The sequence below is a fragment of the Halichoerus grypus genome, chromosome 7 (assembly GCF_964656455.1).
Source record: "Halichoerus grypus chromosome 7, mHalGry1.hap1.1, whole genome shotgun sequence".
In the NCBI taxonomy this organism is placed as follows: Eukaryota; Metazoa; Chordata; class Mammalia; order Carnivora; family Phocidae; genus Halichoerus; species Halichoerus grypus.
Window position 1 is genome coordinate 43,585,641 of NC_135718.1, and position 14,016 is coordinate 43,599,656.

The following is a 14,016-nucleotide window of genomic DNA, read 5'->3' on the forward strand; positions in this document are numbered from 1 at the left end:
GAGGTTGCAAATATAGAAAGAAAATTTGAATGAATCCTGTGGCATTGGATTGGAATTGGAGGTATTAGTATGAACGCATGGTTTTCAATATATATAGATAATGTAGAAATAAATATTGATGTAAATGTGTATGTATATAAACACACACACACACACACACACACACACACACACACACACACACTTATATTCTCTCTTTCTGTCCACTGAAGATGCCTGGGAGCAGCAACTTTTCAACAGCAGTAAGTATACCTAGCCCCCAGAATTCGGCTTCAAAAAGAGCATTTTCCATTAAAAGGAACCAGGGCTCTTGGAGGAATGGCTTTCTTTCCCTTTAATACATTTATGTATTTGTGAACAGTAAATAATATTGTTTTATATGTGTTTTTACAGCTTATATAAGTGATACATAATGTTCTGCAACTTCTTTTTTTTAGTTTTACATTTTTGTGGTACATGTGTATTATAAGTGTAAGTTCATTCATTTTTACTGCTGTATAATATGTATAATATACTGTATAAGATCACTTAAATCTGTTAATTTGTTTCCCTGCTAATGAACATTTAAGTTATCCCTAATAATAAGACGACGACGACGACGACAACAGTACAGCAACAAACATTCTTATTCATGTCTCTGATCATATATGTTAGGGTTTCTTTAGGATATAAACCTAAGAATAACATTACTGATCAGATCATATTTGGATCTTCAACTTTACTACATGTTGCCAAGTATCTTCCAAAAATGATTTAGCAATTTATCCTTCCCAGCAGTGAAGAAAGATTTCTATTGTTCGTCATATTCACCCCACTTGCTATTATCTGACTAAAATTTTAGCCAGTCTGGTGAGTGTGAAATTGTATGTCTCAGTACACATTAGCTATTTACTATTTCATTATCTTCTATCTGTTGTATTATTTTGCCTTTTTCTTATTGATAAGGAAAATTTATCATGTGGTCTGACTTCTAATTCTTGTTAAATGTATCACAAATAATCTCTTAGCCAGTGGCTTTTAACTTTGTTTTTATTTATTATCTATGTCTAGTTTTAAATTTTGATGTAATTAATTTTTTTAAGATTTTATTTCTTTGAGAGAGAGAGCATAAGCAGGGGGAGGGGCAGAAGGAGAGGGAGAAACAGGATCCCCGCTGAGCAGGGAGCCTGATGTGGGACTCAATCCCAGGACCCTGAGATCATGACTTGAGCCAAAAGCACTTAACCGACTGAACCACCCAGGTGCCCTTGATGTAATTAAATTTAGTAATTTTTTTCTTTATGGTTTTTAGTGAGTGTATGTGTGTGTGTGTGTTTAAGACATCCTTTCATGTCCTAGGACCATATAGGTATTTTGCATATTGAGAGGCAATACAGCACAGTGATTAAGAGCCAGGGCTCTGGAACAAGCTAAATTAAAAATCCATGTACTAGCTTTATATCCTTGGATTCTATGTTTATTCCTTTTTTTTAATAAGATGGAGATAATAACAGCACCTACCTCTTGGGCTGATATTAGGAAGTACATGCCTGAATAGTGTGAATAGCCATGGTGATACCGGTGTTGAGTATTTTGAGTATCATCTCTGACTATCTCATGGGGTTGCTATAAAGATTAAATAAGGTCATACATATAAGATACTTAATGCCAGGACTATAGCAAGAGCTCAGTAGACATCACTATAATACCGTAAAGATGTTAAAAGATAAGATAATCTGGGGGTGCCTGGGTGGCTCAGTTGGTTAGGCGCCTGCCTTCAGCTCAGGTCATGATCCTGGGATTCTGGGATCAAGCTCCACATTAGGCTCCCTGCTCCGCGGAGAGCCTGCTTCTCCCTCTCCTCCCTGTGCATGCTCTCTATCGCTACCTCTGTCTCTCTCTCTCTCAAATAAATAAATAAAATCTTAAAAAAAAAAAGATAAGGTAATCCTGAATAATTTTTTTTTTTTTAGAGACAGAGCATGCACATGAGTGGGGTAGGGGGGTGGGAGGCAGAGGGAGAGGGAGAGAGAGAATCTTAAGCAGACTCCACACCCAGTGCAACACCCAACACTGGGCTGGACCTCACAACCTTGAAATCATAACCTGAGCTGAAATCAAGAGTCAGACACTTAACCGATTGAGCCATCCAGGAGCTCCCTGAATAACTTTCACCAAGAAATGACAACTTAGATGAAATTGACAAATTCTCAAAAAGCAACACACACAAAAACTATACCTATATATCTTAATGGGCATATCTACTTAAAACATTATATCTGTTATTAAAAACCTCTCACAAAGGAAACTCCAGGTTCTAAAGTTTTATTTGGTGAATTTGTAGACATTTAAGAAAGGGGAATATCAACTGTCCATAAATTCCTTTAAAGGGCAAAAAAAACAGGGAATACTTCTCAACTCATTTATGATGCCAGCACAACCCTGATACCAAATGTGAAAAGAAAAGATAGAGCCATCTTGCTCATGAACATAAATGCAACAAATCTAAATAAACTATTAGGATATCAAGCCCAACAACATTTAAAAGAATAATACATCACAACCAAGTGAATTTATTCCAGGAATAGAAGGTGGTTTAACATTTGAAAATCAAGAAATGTAATCTACCACACTAACAGATAACATATAACAGGAAAAAAATTTTTGATGATTTTAATAAATGTAGAGAAAAATTAACATCTACTCACAAAAAAAAAAAAAAAAAATCAAATGAAACAAAGGGAACTTGCTTAATCTGATGAAAGATATCTATAACCACCCCCACCACACACACACAGAAATTTTAATGGTGGACTATTGAACCTTTGCTGAAATTCTATCACCTTTTCAATTCAACGTTATGTTGGAGGTCCTAACACATCCAATAAAAGGGAGGATGGGAAGATGGAGACTTTGCAAACGGTATGACTTCACAGTATATGTAGAAATTCCAGGCAATTATTAAAACTAATAATTGAATTCCCCAAGGTCACTGGAAAAACGGCTCAAAATACAAAAATCAAATATATTTGTACATACAACAAAAACAAAGAAAATAAAAATTTAAAGTGGTACCATTTATATTGATGAAATCAAATACCTAAAAATAAAGCAAATATGTATAAATTTTTATAGAGAACATTAGCAAGAAATACTTCTGAAGTCCCAAGTAAATGGAAGAACACACCATATTCATGAACTGGAAGATTCACTGTAGTAAACATGTCAATTCTTCCCAAGCTGATTTACAAAGTTAATGCAATCCCATTCAAAATCCCTGAAGGTTCTTTGTAGAAATTGACTTGTTCATTCTAATAATTAAAGAGACTGCAAAAGGTGAGCTACGGAAACCTTGGAAAAGAAAAAGCTGTAAGACTTACATTACCAGATGTCAATACTTAAAGCTACAGAAATAAAAACAGTATAGCACTGACACATGGATAAAAGAAGAGACCAATGAACTAAAAGAGAGTCAAGAAATATACTGATACAATCACTGATTTATAACAAAGATAACTCTGCAGTAGAGTAGGGAACAAAAACTTCTCAAAAAAAGAAAAAAATTAATCTTGACCTCTACCTCATAACATGCACAAAAATAATTTCCAGATGTCTCATAGATCTAAATATAAAAGGCTAAAAAACAAACCTTTTAGAAGAAAACACTAGAACATATCTTTAAGACTTTGGGGTAAATGAAAATTTTGCAGTTCAAAACAGGGCTAACAACAAAGGAAAAAATGTAAACTACACTATATTGAAATTGTTAATTTCTACTCAACAAAAGACACTATTAAGAGATTTTAAAAGCAACCCATATGTATGAAATATATACACATACATGTATATAAATGTGTATGTATATATGTGTGTAAAAAAATTTATATCCAAAATATACGAAGGGGTTTTTACAAACCAAAAAGAAAAAATACAGCTTAATATAAGACATGTCACATAAGAGGATATCCTAAGGGTGAATAAACATAGGTGAAGGTGCTCAACAAGCAGTTATCACAAAACACAAGACAAAAATCTCAGTGCAATACTATACCCCCACCAGAATAGCAAAAATGCAAAAAGACAGACAACACCAAAAGAAAGTGGAATTTCTAGAATGCTCATTTACTACCAGTGGTACTGTACACTGGTACAACCACTTTGGAACACTAATAGCATCTGAAGCTATATACATAAATACCCGATAACCCAGTGGTGCCTCTCCTACATATTTTACCAACAGAAATGCATAAATGTTTACCCAAAAACATGTAGCAAAATCTTCCCAACAGTAGCAGTTGCCAAAAACTGGAAACAACCTGAATGTCTATCAATAAGTGGGATAAAGTAAGTTGTACTACCTTCACACAAAGGAATGTTATATAACAAAACAAGAAACAAACTATAAAAAGTACAAAATATTGACTCAAAGAAGCCAGATATAAAATAGGCATGTTTATAATTCTACTTATATGAAGTATAGGCAAAACTAATCTATAGTGATATAAATCAAAACAGGGTGCGCCTTTGGGGGAGGGGTTGAATGACTGAAAAGCACAGGAAACATTCTGGGGTGATAGAAATATCCTCTATCACAATGTGGATGACTTAAACAATTATATAAAAATATTCAAAATTCTTTGTGCTGTATGAAAAATATTTGTGCGTTATATTTAATGTAAATTATACCTCAACAAAACACTATTCATATTTAAACAAAAAAAAATCACCTAGATTCTAGATAAGCACTATGCAAAGTAGTCAGTCTACAAACTGTTTGTTAGGGTCCATGACAAGATAAGGAGGAGCTCCCACCAAAATGCATATCAATGCACTGCTTTTTTCAAAGAGAAAGTTTTACTATGAAAACAGTATCAACTAAACTAAATAGTGGGTTGAACTAAACTGTGTTAGTAGTGACACAGTTGACTCACATTCTAATGAAAGCTCCTTATCTTGACCTGGACCGGAAGGAGCACGGTTGTAGAGAACAACCATGAGGGTGGCTGGGGAACTGGGGGTGAAGGGGGTGGGGACATGGGCTTTGGTGAGAGGGATAGGGAGGCCAAGAAAAATGAGAATATGTTAAAAGTTCTTTTTGGGTTAAGTTTTAAATATTCATTTAAACTACTCTAGGCAAAAAAAAAAAAAGGAGAAAAAGTGAGACAATTAAAAATAATAAGATGGCAGAATGAAGTCCAAGTATATCAATAAATGCAAACATAAAAGGACTAAACTCACTGGTTAAAAGAAAAAGAGAAACTGTAATTTAAAAAAATTATAACCTATTTGCTATGTATCAAAAGGTTCATGGTAAAAGCATGGAACATACATAAATAAAAATGATAAAATATACTAATATCTGAAAAAAGGGCCTTAAGACAAAAAGCATGAGGAATAGAGAGCACTAAATTATGACTTTAAGTCCAATTTCACCAAGAAAACAATTCTAAACAGGTACACACCTAACAAAATACTCTCAAAATATAAAAAGCAAAAACTGATAGAATTTCAGGACAAAAATGGTAAATCCACTATCCCAGTAGGAGATCTTAACACTTTTTGAACATCTACCATCAATTCTCCATCCTTTCTCAGACTGTTTTCCTCTTAAATCAGAAGCTCTGAGATCTTAAAGACTAATGGTCAATCGAGGTGCATTCTTTTTTTTTTTTTTTTTAAGATTTTATTTATTTATTTGACAGAGAGAGAGATAGCGAGCGCAGGAACACAAGCAGGGGGACTGGGAGAGGGAGAAGCAGGCTTCCCGTGAAGCAGGGAGCCCGACGCGGGGCTCGATCCCAGGACCCTGGGATCATGACCTGAGCCGAAGGCAGACGTTTAACGACTGAACCACCCAGGTGCCCCTCGAGGTGCATCCTGAACTCTTTTAGAGGCATCATTAAGTTATAGGAACAGTGAACTGAAAATAGTGGGAACCTCTGAAAAATGTCAGGTACTAAGTGGATTATTGCTGCCATCTGCTGGACACAATGTTCACTCCCACTTTGATCATGCTTTAAAAAGTCCTAGTAAGAAAGCACATAAAGCCCTAAAACTATAATCTTTTCTAAACTTCCTTTATCTAATGAGATAGAGATACTCTCTAAATTAAATATGTGTCCTCTCTATGTCTGTGAAATTTAACAATTCCCTGGTAATGATGTTTATTTTTTCCAAGTCACAGGTTTATGAGAACATAGAAAATTACATTTGCAAAAAATCCACTTGGAATTTAGTATATCCACGAAGACTACCAATTTTCCCATACAACTACTGGAAAATCGTATTTTATATACTGAGTAATTACAATGAGTCACTTTAAAAACCCCAACTACACTTTACTCATGTGGCATATTAGCCACATTACGTGCAATGTCTCTTAAAATATGCACATAATAATGTATGGTAGGTCTTCTAGTGCTGACCCATATTTGGTTCCCTTGCCTTCCAGGCACACAGGAAAATTACACTTCTTGCCCAGTTAGTACTCAATAGGGTCAATAGGTTGTGAGTAAAAGTACCATGTGCCATCTGCAGGCCACGGCAAGTAATTGCACATGTGAGACCTAGCAGCATTCTTCCTCTACAACAGTGACCTTTTGATGGGGCCTCAAAAGGAGATGGTGAAGCCACCTTGTTTTGGTGATGGTGAAGATGGTGAAGATGAAAGCAGCTGAGAACACTGAAGTTGCCCTATATAGTTTTCCAGACCTACAACAGACTGGAAGAGTAAAAAAATAAGCTTTTATTGTGTTAAGCCACTGAGTTAGCACTTAAATGATACCTCAGCATAGCCTAGCCCAGGATTTCTCAACAGTGGCACTACTGACATCTTGGGCTGGATAATCCTTTGCTGTGGATACCACTGTAAGGGCATTAAGCAGCATCCCTGGCATCTTCCCACTATTTGTCAGTAGCGCCCCTCAATATGACAACCAAAATTAGATCCAGACGTTGCCTTCCTCCCCAAATTTGAGAACCACTAGCTTAGCTTAACCTGAACATAGTATATCTATTTATATATACGTCTGTGTATATAATGTATGAGAGTGTATTTAACTCAAGTGTCACGTGACACAAATATACGCTTTATTATGTATTAAGGTCAGATGTTTTATAGGCTCTTAACAGATATGAATTTCCTTTTTTAAACTAGGAGAGCTATTTATAAACTTAAAAAAATCCAAGCAGTATCACAAGTCTTTCCATAGTAAGGTAAACAAAATGTTGCAAAAGAATATACAAATTCATACGTACTATGCTGTTCATTTCTGAAGACTCATAGCTCCCAACTGGATGGACATTTCCAATGGGCTCCAAACCCTCTTCATCCCACATGTATGTTCCATCAGAACTATCAGATGGAGAGAGCTCAAATGAAGAACCAGCTCTGTAATCTGTATCTGGTGAAATCAAGTTATTCCCAGAAGTATGTTTTGTACATTCACTCCTGTCTTCAATTGATTTTTTAAGAAGAAAAAGAAAAAAAAAGTTATTAATTCACAAAAATATATTTCTCAAAAATAAATTATAAATTCTAATAATTTAATATATTATAGCAAAAAATGGCAAAAAAGTATTAGTAACTATAGCATTTTCTAAATCCTAAATAATAAAAAAGATCCAGAGATAAAATCTTAAATAACCTACTGAAATGTTTCCTAATACATTATGTAAAAGAAAATTCATGGAGCCATCTTTCACTTCTGCAACATTTCTAAAATTATAAATAAAGCTTCATATTCTTTTAATATTTCCTAAGATATTTACTTTTACACACTGGCCATGAAACTCCTTACTCTGTATGTATCATTTTACCTTGCAGTTGCCTCCTCATAAGAGAAACACTTGTTCTGGCATTCACTTCTAACTAGAAGACCCTCGGACAGTCAAGGGTTTTTATGCATTTATATCAATGCGCTGCTTTTTTCAAAGAGAAAGTTTTACTATGAAAACAATATCAACTAAACTAAATAGTGGGTTGAACTAAACTGTGTTAGTAGGCATAGCCTAGACCCTTGACCAGATCACATGCCTACACCCAATCCCTTCAGTTTGCTCTTTTTCAGGCTATATGGGGACAAAGATATATTTTCTCCAGACTTTTAGTACCAGGATGACCAAGTATAAGAGGAAATGTTTAATAGGTACTAATCTCACTTTCCTCAGTTAAAAAAATATAGTTCCTCTGAAAGTATAACTATAAGAAATCTAAGTCCTCCTTTAAAAAAATGAAAATTTCCTAGGATAAAAACATTCATTAGATTGGACATAACCTGTATTATTATTAGCTCATTTACCCTTTGGCACAGCTTTACTCTAAACAAACAGCATCTATTACCGTAAGGGAAGAGACAGTCTAAAATGGCATGCCACTGTTTAGGGAAGTGGGGGAAAAGAAAAAAGTCTGAAGCAGTAGGAATAGGCCTGTACATGAGAGCCAAAGAAGAACAAAGTTAAGATACATTAGGGAAGAGTATTTTTATTGTTGTTTTAAATAGTGAAAAATAATACCAGGAGCAAAAGTCACAGGAAGATAAAAGTTGCCCTACCCCAATTTTATCCAGATCCATCCCTCCACAAAATTGACAGTATCTTGGAATTAATCAAAAGGTAATCCTAAATGAAGTTCAATTATATTATCTAAGAAAAAGCAAACAAACTTAAGAATATTAATATTTACCAGAGACACTTATATCTATCCACTCGTCAGTTTTACTTTTTTCATTTTCCTTGGGGGAATCAAATATATCCTTCGATGGTGCATTTTCATGCTTTTCTTCTTTGAGAGAAATTTCCTCTGGAGTTATTCTAGTTCTGTTGGAGTCTTCTATATCTATAAAATCATCACTAAAGTCTTCACTTAAATCATTCTTATCAGAAGATGACAAAGACGACAAGGAAATATCATCCACATCATCACTCAGGTATCTAATTTTAGCATTATGCTTCATGGTCTGGTCATTTTCTGTTCTATAACTATCATTTTCAATTAGTTCTTGGTCCTTATTAGTAGCACTGTCCTTAGCCATAAGTTCAGCATCTTCTTCTACACATGAATCAGCAGGTGAATTTTTATTACCATCAACGGTGATAGTGCCAGAAAATGGAGGTCGGCTAGATTTCAGTAGCGAGGGATGAACCATCCTATAACCCAAAGTGGAAGTTACACCTGGGCCATTTGGTAAAGCCAACTTTTTTCCACCAGCAGCATAAGGCCTATTAAATCCAAATCCTATGTGATCATTCCCATTGAGTACTTCTGACTGTCGGGAATTTCTTGCTAGCATACTTGACCTCAGAGGCACTCTAATGGGTAGCTGTTGGTTCTGATAAGGCTTTGTAAGATCTGCAGCTCTATTGAAGGAATGTGATCTGGTTATAGATGAAGGTGGAAGGAATGAATTCTGAATGGAATGTGAAAAACTTTGTGACCTTACCATTTTTTCACAAGTAAGAGATTTAATATTGTCTAGGGACTGTGCTAAGCCTTCTCCAGAACTGCTTCTGGTGGCACAGGAGTTTGCTCTAGGCCTTTGTATGCTACCAGCTGAACGGTTCCCATACAATCCATTCAACTGTGATTTTGGAGCACTGACTGAAGAATATGAAGTCCTTCCTAATAATGTGCCTTTGGTGTATTTACCCAAACTAGATGGTCCAGACAAAGACTTTTGGTTTAACTCCTCTGTAGATGACACAAACATAGTGGATGGCTTTGCTAACTTTGATGTGAGTAAAGAAATACTTTTCAAGCCTCCCTTTATCCCATTTTTATCAAACATTCCTTGAGTAGGTGCATGTTTTTCAGGATCAATTACTTTATCGTGTGAAGTTTGAGTACTGTTACGCTCTTCAACACTTTGTGCACTGAGCTGGTATTTAGTTGCCGTTCTCCAATTAAATGAATGGGATGATGGGCAATCAGAGCCATTATTTTTGATGTAACTTTTGACGTTGCTACTCTTGGAAGTTCCCAATAAATTAACAGGGGTCCCATTTGGCATTGGCTGCAGTGTACTTCTCACAGACTTTGTTCCATACTTTGGCAATTTGGAACCCAAAAATGTCTTGATTTGTGTTTTTTCTTCCATGAGCTATAAGATGCATTTGTTCTTAAAATTTGACAGAATCTGAGGAGACAAAAAAGTAGATTAAAGGTTCCTAAATAAGCATAATTACATGGGTTATTACATAATAAGTATATTCATAGACAATGAAATGCAGCAAAGCTCAAAACCTACTTATGATTCCTACAAAGCTCTTAATAAATATTGAATGCAGTAATTAATAAATTAATGTTAGGAGAAACTAAAGAACATTTTTATAAATACTTTTATAAACTTAGGCTATGCATAATGATAGCAAAATCCAGAATTAATGAAACTAGACTGCCAATTTTGACATTATTTTTTTTATTATGTTAGTCACCATACAGTACATCATTAGTTTTTGATGTAGTGTTCTATGTTGACCGTATTTTTTAAAAAAGAAGCACTTCTATAAAAAACACATCTTCCAATTTCCAATCCAAATTATTTTTTTCACTTCGGATAGAATTATCTCCTTTAAAAAATAAAATGTGATTTGTTATTTTTTAAAGCATATGTGATCTTATAAAAACTGGAATACATTTTTAAAATTCATTACTAAAATCATGGTAGGATGTAGGAAAAAATACAGTAACACCAAAAAAAATTCTTCTGACATTAACAGTGGAGATACCAGGTATCATTTTAAGCAACTATCTCAAAAAAATTTCCAACTGGTAAAATAAATAGATACTACAGTAGGTGTCATGGTGAAAAGTATAATGGTTTTAATAAAGTTGATTAGCCCACTAATCTCAACCTTCCAAATTTATTTTAAAGGTAACACAAAACAACAAACACAAAAGGGTTCAATGCACAGACAAGAGCATAAAACTAGAACCACCTAGTGTTCTTTATTTAACTGTTTAATAAGGTATGACATATGTCATGGTCACATGATGAGATTACAAAGATGAGATAGAAATATTAAAATGTTTATCCTAACATTAACAGAAATATAATATGCTATATGCTTACTGCTCACTATATGCTCACTGTGATTATATAAAAATTCTACAAAAGCATACAGAAGTGCAAAATGTGAATAAAAGAAAAATATATGCCTTAGGGTCACTGACGGTTTTTAAAATTATTTTCTTACAACACTGTAATTTGTTGGGTTTTTTTTAGTAAGCCATCCCTATACTTTAAAAATTGAGAGTTTCTAGAGTATGTATATGTTATTATGTCAAAAGTAAATATTCAGGAAATTATACAGACATTCAAGTAAAGATGGTGGGGTGAAGCAGAATTTCAGAACTTCCTATCCCCAGTAACTAATAAAAGAGAAAGATTATATATACATGTGTGTGTATACAATTTTTAGCCAAAAAGTCACCAGCTTCAAACAAAAATTGTTGAAGCACCTCTAAACTTTAAAAACTAGTGGACAGAAAAAGATTCTGTACAATGTGGTCTGGTTCCTAGCCTGATGACACTGCCTGAAAGCAGTAATGGGGAAAATAGGTGAGTTGATAAAACTTCAAGGTTTTAATAAACATCCTCCAGTTTGGATAGAAACTGGTTTGGCATGCCATAGAAAAGTCTAGGAAAACACCTTCAGCACAGAAGCTCTGAAATCTCAGCTGAGGCACAGTGGGACCAGAACCTATCAACTACTAAGGCACTATTCTGACTTGAGGGAAGGGTCTGAAGCCCCTAAAATTATACTACACCCTCAGCAGGATGGAGTGAGGCTAGTAGACATTTAACAAAACCTAAGGAGACAGGAGAGCTTGGAGCACCAGAAGAGTTCTTCCCACAACACCACCTTATACCCCTCGATCACAGAGAAGCAGACAGAGAACAGCATACAACTGCTCAAAAGGTCTATTGAGGGGGTGCAGTAAAAGGAGGAGACAAAATCACAGCTAAGGTGAAAAAGGAATCAATGGGAATTCACCCATGTTCTATCAGGGCAAATACAAGTCTTGATCTAGCTAGTTAAGTCTCTACCTAGAAAGATAAAAAGAAATGGCCACACAACTGTATACACAAGGGAGTAGAAGGAAAGAGAGAAACAAATAATGACTATAGCAAGCAGAACAAAGGAAGAACCCAGAGTGAAAGAAAACACACAAAAGGAAATAAGGAAATTCCCAGTGAGTTCTTTGTAACAAAGAACAACCTAATAAGAACAAACATTTAATACAACAAGAATTCAAAGGTAAAAAAAACAAAACAGGTAAATTAAAATCAGCTAAGGAAATCAATTAGGAAGTAAAGAACCAAAGACTAAAAATCAAACTAATTGGCAAGGAGAAAAGTCTTAAAATAACCTGAGTATTGAGGAGAAAAAAAGATATCAGAGCACTTAGATAGAAGATGTAGGACAGAGATCGAATGTAAAGATCATTAGTATCCCTGACACAGAATAACTAAACAAATAGAAGAGAAAAAGCAGGTAGACATAAGGGAAACTATCCCTAAAATAAAGGGGAAAAAAAATCTATAGAACAGAAGGAAAATTAAACCACAGATCTAAGTACATATCTAGGTTAAGTTAATAAAATATCAAGGATGGATAAAGAAGTCATTCTCCAGGAATGCAGGCAGAAAAAAAAATTACTTTGTAACAATGATTGAGAGTTTGATTTCATGGACTGCCATTTACTAATCCCTGATGGTTTATAGAGACCTATTCTGTGTTGGGTGAGACAAAAAGGAGAATTTGACCCATTAGTGATTTGTTCATTTATCTCTTCTGTTTACCTATTCTGAGCTCAAATCAATTAAGAATCTCACACGGACCAGAAAGAAGAATAGCCCTTTGGTATCTAGACAGGTCAGGTTTTGTGTTTCTGTGTTAATTCTGTAGCCACAGTTAAAATTGTAGAATTGGAAACTATAAACTCTCTTAGTGTTTGTAAGGCTATGTATCTATAATTCAGAAAGGTCTTTTATTTCTCATCCCAAGTACATATTACTTTCCTACCCCTGGAGGTTATTAATAAATTAGATTATAAAGTCTCTTAAAGCAGCTCTGTTCTGATTAGCTTACAGAGATAAATATGCATTTATACAGATTATCAAAATTCCCAGAAAATAAGAAAATTGATCTTCTAATATTTTAAATGTGTTATACTTTTAAAAATCATTCTTACAGAAACTAACTCAGAAAGGTTTTAAGAACCAAGTTCACATAATTAAGGTTAAGTATCTGGCAAACAAAACTAGTTTAATGAAACAAGTTTGTCTTCTGATTTTTTATCAGTGTTAAATATAACATAAGCATATATTTTTATTCCAGTAGAGTAACTTTAATGAAACACATATACGCTTGATGATCAAATAATCCATTCTTACTCATACAACAATGTTTAAGATTATGAAAATGTAAATCTGTGTTTAAATTGAATGATTATTTTGGGACGCCTGGGTGGCTGAGTAGGTTAAACGTGTGCCTTTGGCTCAGGTCATGATCCCAGGGTCCTGGGATGAGCCCAGCATCCAGCTTCCTGCTCAGCGGGGAGCCTGCTTCTCCCTCTGCCTGCCACTCCTCCTGATTGTGCGCACACACGCGTGCTCTCTCTCTCTCTCTGGCAAATAAATAAATGAAATATTTTTAAAAAAATAATTTGAGTGATTATTCTGACATGCTTTTTATTTCAACAGTAATTATGTTTTAATAGTGTCAGCTTACTCATAATTTTCAAGAACTTTAAAGGTAACTTAAAAAATAATTAAATTGAATTAACTAATGAATAATCATTGACTTACTAGATCATTTCTAAGTAAGGTAGAATGCTAAAACATTGATTACAAAGCGTAATTTCAAGTTTATATGCTTTCACTTCTTGTTATTACAGAAGCTTCTCGTTATTATAGAGAAAGACTAGACTTGGGACATGTAAATGAACACACTATTTTTGCTACTTTGAGAAACTGTACACTGGATCCCACTTTTATAAAGGTAGCATGATAGAAATCACATAAAGACACGAGT

General features: G+C 34.5%; 1 protein-coding gene across 9 annotated transcripts in view; it reads right to left on the minus strand.

The window, feature by feature from the left end:
* Nucleotides 1-14,016, minus strand: part of CCSER2 (coiled-coil serine rich protein 2) — a 191,255-nt gene that overhangs the window by 138,328 nt on the left and 38,911 nt on the right. For all 9 annotated transcript variants that reach the window (XR_013449713.1, XR_013449714.1, XM_036103961.2 and 6 more), the window contains 2 exons: nt 8,663-10,112; nt 7,237-7,433 (listed from right to left, as the gene is read on the minus strand). Coding sequence is in view for 7 of the 9 variants with exons in the window: in XM_036103961.2 (XP_035959854.1) it covers nt 7,237-7,433; nt 8,663-10,073 (1,608 nt within the window). In the remaining 2 variants the exon portion in view is untranslated. The remainder of the gene's footprint in view (nt 1-7,236; nt 7,434-8,662; nt 10,113-14,016) is intronic.